Source organism: Balaenoptera acutorostrata, chromosome 2 (genome assembly GCF_949987535.1).
Source record: "Balaenoptera acutorostrata chromosome 2, mBalAcu1.1, whole genome shotgun sequence".
Taxonomy (NCBI): domain Eukaryota; kingdom Metazoa; phylum Chordata; class Mammalia; order Artiodactyla; family Balaenopteridae; genus Balaenoptera; species Balaenoptera acutorostrata.
Genome location: NC_080065.1, coordinates 121189487 through 121192579, shown reverse-complemented (window position 1 = coordinate 121192579; position 3093 = coordinate 121189487). Strand labels below are relative to the sequence as shown.

The 3093-nt window shown below is 57.1% G+C and overlaps 1 protein-coding gene across 1 annotated transcript; it reads left to right on the top strand.

Moving 5' to 3' along the window:
* The first annotated feature begins 821 nt into the window (after window positions 1-821).
* On the top strand, window positions 822-1445 carry TIFAB (TIFA inhibitor). Its single transcript, XM_007172265.3, has one exon. The coding sequence runs from the start codon at window positions 822-824 to the stop codon at window positions 1443-1445; it is 624 nt and encodes a 207-aa protein (XP_007172327.2).
* The last annotated feature ends 1648 nt before the right edge of the window (window positions 1446-3093 follow it).

Genomic DNA, 3093 nt, shown 5'->3' with positions numbered 1-3093 from the left:
ACTGGCAGATATGTATGGCCAGTTGACCTCCATGGAGTCCCAGCAGCTCTGAGAGAGATCTCAGCTCTTTCCAAGTTCATCACCGGGATCTGTCTTCTGCCCCAGACAGTGAGGAGGGGATGCCTGTGGCATTCGCGCGCATAGGAGCACTTAGAATGTGCTAGATGTTTTTGTTCTTCCTTGGGGTGTCCAGGCAGCCTTTCTGATCCCCCAGGAGCAGGCGGGGGTCCCCTCTTCTGTGTCACTCCACAACGCCGGGAGCTAGAAACCCCTTCTCCTTTCCCAGCTGGTGTTCCTGTTGATCAGCTCATCCCCAGCCACTGGTCAGCGCCTGGCTCAGAGGAGGGCACGGCAAGCATTTGCTGTGTGACTGGCGGATACAAGGAAGGTGGATCCTACCTTCTGTCCTTCCCTTTCCATGAGGCAGGGCAAATTGTCCCCAAATGCCAACAGGCCACGCAAACCCCACCACACAGGCTGGTATGCCTTGGACCTTGCACAGACAAGGATCAACATACCTACGTTACAGAAGAGAGAACTAAAATTTGGAGATTGAGTAACATGCCTCACTCAGAGCGTGTTAGGGATGAAGCTGAGGCTAGAAGCAGCGGGCCTGAGCTTTCATACCAGCTCTGGCCGTGGCTGCAGCCTGGCTGGAGCAGAATGACTGCATCGACGTTCAGTGCCCGGCCCTGCTTGGCCAGAGGTGGCTGGGAGCCCCTGAGGTGGGCAAGAATGTCCGGGCTCAGGGAATCACAGAGGAGTGTCTGCCTCCACCCACGCCTGTGTGTCTGTGCTCCGTCTTTCTTAGGCTATCGTCCATGGAGAGGCCCCTCACGGTCCTGCGGGTGAGCCTGCACCACCCCACGCCAGGCCCTGCCACCTTCGCCAATGTCCCTCCGCAGCTAGAGCACGACACCAGCCCACTGCTGGTGGGCCGGGGACTGGATGCCCACCTCCGGCTGCAGCTCCCTCGCCTCTCCCGCCAGCACTTGTCACTGGAACCCTACCTGGAGAAGGGCAGTGCCCGGCTGGCCTTCAACTTGAAGGCTCTGAGCCGCAAGGGCTGCGTGTGGGTCAACGGGCTGACGCTGAGGTTCCTGGAGCAGGTGCCCCTGAGCACCGTCAACAGGGTCGCCTTCTCTGGCATGCAGATGGTGGTCCACATCGAGGGAGGCACCTCCCTGGAGGCCTTTGTCTGCTGCTTCCAACTCAGCCCCTCGCCCCTGATTTACAGGCTCCAGGCTGAGGAGACCGACGAATGGGAAATCATCCCCCAGGAGCAGGCTCCCTCAGGTTCAGGGCAGCAGGCTCGGGGTCACCTGGGGTTTCTCGACAGCCCTCCCCAGCCCAGCCCTGGAGGAGCACCAGAAATACAGCTCCAGAGGAAGCCCCCGGACAGTGCGCTCTGCGAGCCCCGCCGGCCACCCCGGAGCAAGCCTTAGCTGAAATGGGACTTGAAATAGTCAAGCTACATCATGCAAGGTTGACAAGCCAGGCCTGCCGCGTAATAATGAACCTATTCTGCAAGCATGAACCGCCAGGGGTGAGGGGAGTGCCCTCCGCATCCATAGCTATGCAAGGTAACAGGAACTTCATATACTTTTAGAGGCCCTGAGGGGTTCTGGGAGCCTCTCTCAGTGTTTCCCCACATTTCCCCCTCTCATCTGACTAGGAGTTACTTTATGTTGCTAATTTTGTGTGCCGTTTAAGAGCTGGAGTTTGAGGTTGCACCAGGAATGCATGGACACATGTAACAATTACGTTTGTGGTAGCTTGGGGTTACCTTGGGCTTTCAAATACCCACAGGCACTCGGGGCTTAGGGAAGCCTGTGTTTAATAAACTGCAAGTATTTCATTAAGCTGGCATACCCAGTAGGATTCCCTGATCCCCAGATGGGCCGCCTGCACGACACATCCTCATGCAGAGGCAGGGGCGGGAAATAGAGAAGAGGTGTAAGAGGAAATTGGCAAGGCAGGGGCTCACAGTTCTGGAAAGGATGAAGGTAGAGCGGAGGGCTTCCTGGGGATGGGGAGCTGGGGGCTGGGCCTGCCCGGGAATGCATTGCCACTGTCATCCTCTTCATCCTCATGCCCCCCCACTCTCACTTCTGGATCAAAGCCTTGGCTGACCAGAGGGCAAAGGTCTTCAGGGGAAGGTAGCTTCCCAGAGCAATGGGCTCTTCCAGGACTAATTCTATGAGAGGGCGGGGTGGGAGGTTGTGACAGAACACAGTTCAGCAGTTATTTCACTCAAGGGTGGGTCGTATGCCAATGGGGGTGGACTACTAGGGGATCAAGAGTGAGCTCATTTTCTCAGTGCCTGTTGGGAGGTATGTGCTGGGGGGCAGAGCACAAGCAGCCACGCTCCGTGCCGTCCTGGGGAGGGGGAGTGTGGTTTAGAAACCGTGCTCACCTGTGTCATGAAGGGAGGGACCTCAGACCCAGAGGGTTGCCATCAGCCTTGACCCTGCTCTACGATATCCAAGGCACTGAAGCTGCCCACGAGCTGGCTCGCATCCCCAGGTCTGTGACCACCTCCAGCAAGGCTTCCAACACTCCTCACTTCCCGCCCAAGAAGAGAGATCCTTTTGCACCCAGGGTAGGCCGCAAGGAAGTTCAACCGCACTGCCAGGCCTGAGCATCTTCTCCTTCGGGAAGGTAGCAGTGGGCAGGACCCAGACTGCCCAGACTTGGGAAGATTCCATCCGATAGGCAATGAGGCAGATACACTCAGGTCACAGCCACAAAGCAGAGGAGGGCAAGGGATGTGAGAAGAAGGGGCTGTCCTAAGCTGTGAATGGCCCATGGGGCTGCCAGAGCAGTCCTTCACTCAACTTTCACCAAGCACCCACCTTGTACCAGATGCTGTGCAAAGCCCGGGGAACCAGCAGTGAACAGGTTGACTAAGGCCCTGCCCTCAGGGAGCTTACTTGGGACTCAGGAAAGACATGCTTTCAGGAGATGATCACTGTGGGCAGTGCTAGAGACATTGTGTTTTCTCTCTCTTCATGCTGGTGTTAACCTCAGCTCTACTATTAAGTGGCCGTGTCTGGTGAGTGCTTACTATGTACTCCACGCTCTGCTAGGTGC

Bases quoted from the DNA above. Each gene is read 5' to 3' on its own strand.
- TIFAB (XM_007172265.3), top strand. From the start codon at position 822: ATGGAGAGGCCCCTCACGGTCCTGCGGGTGAGCCTGCACCACCCCACG.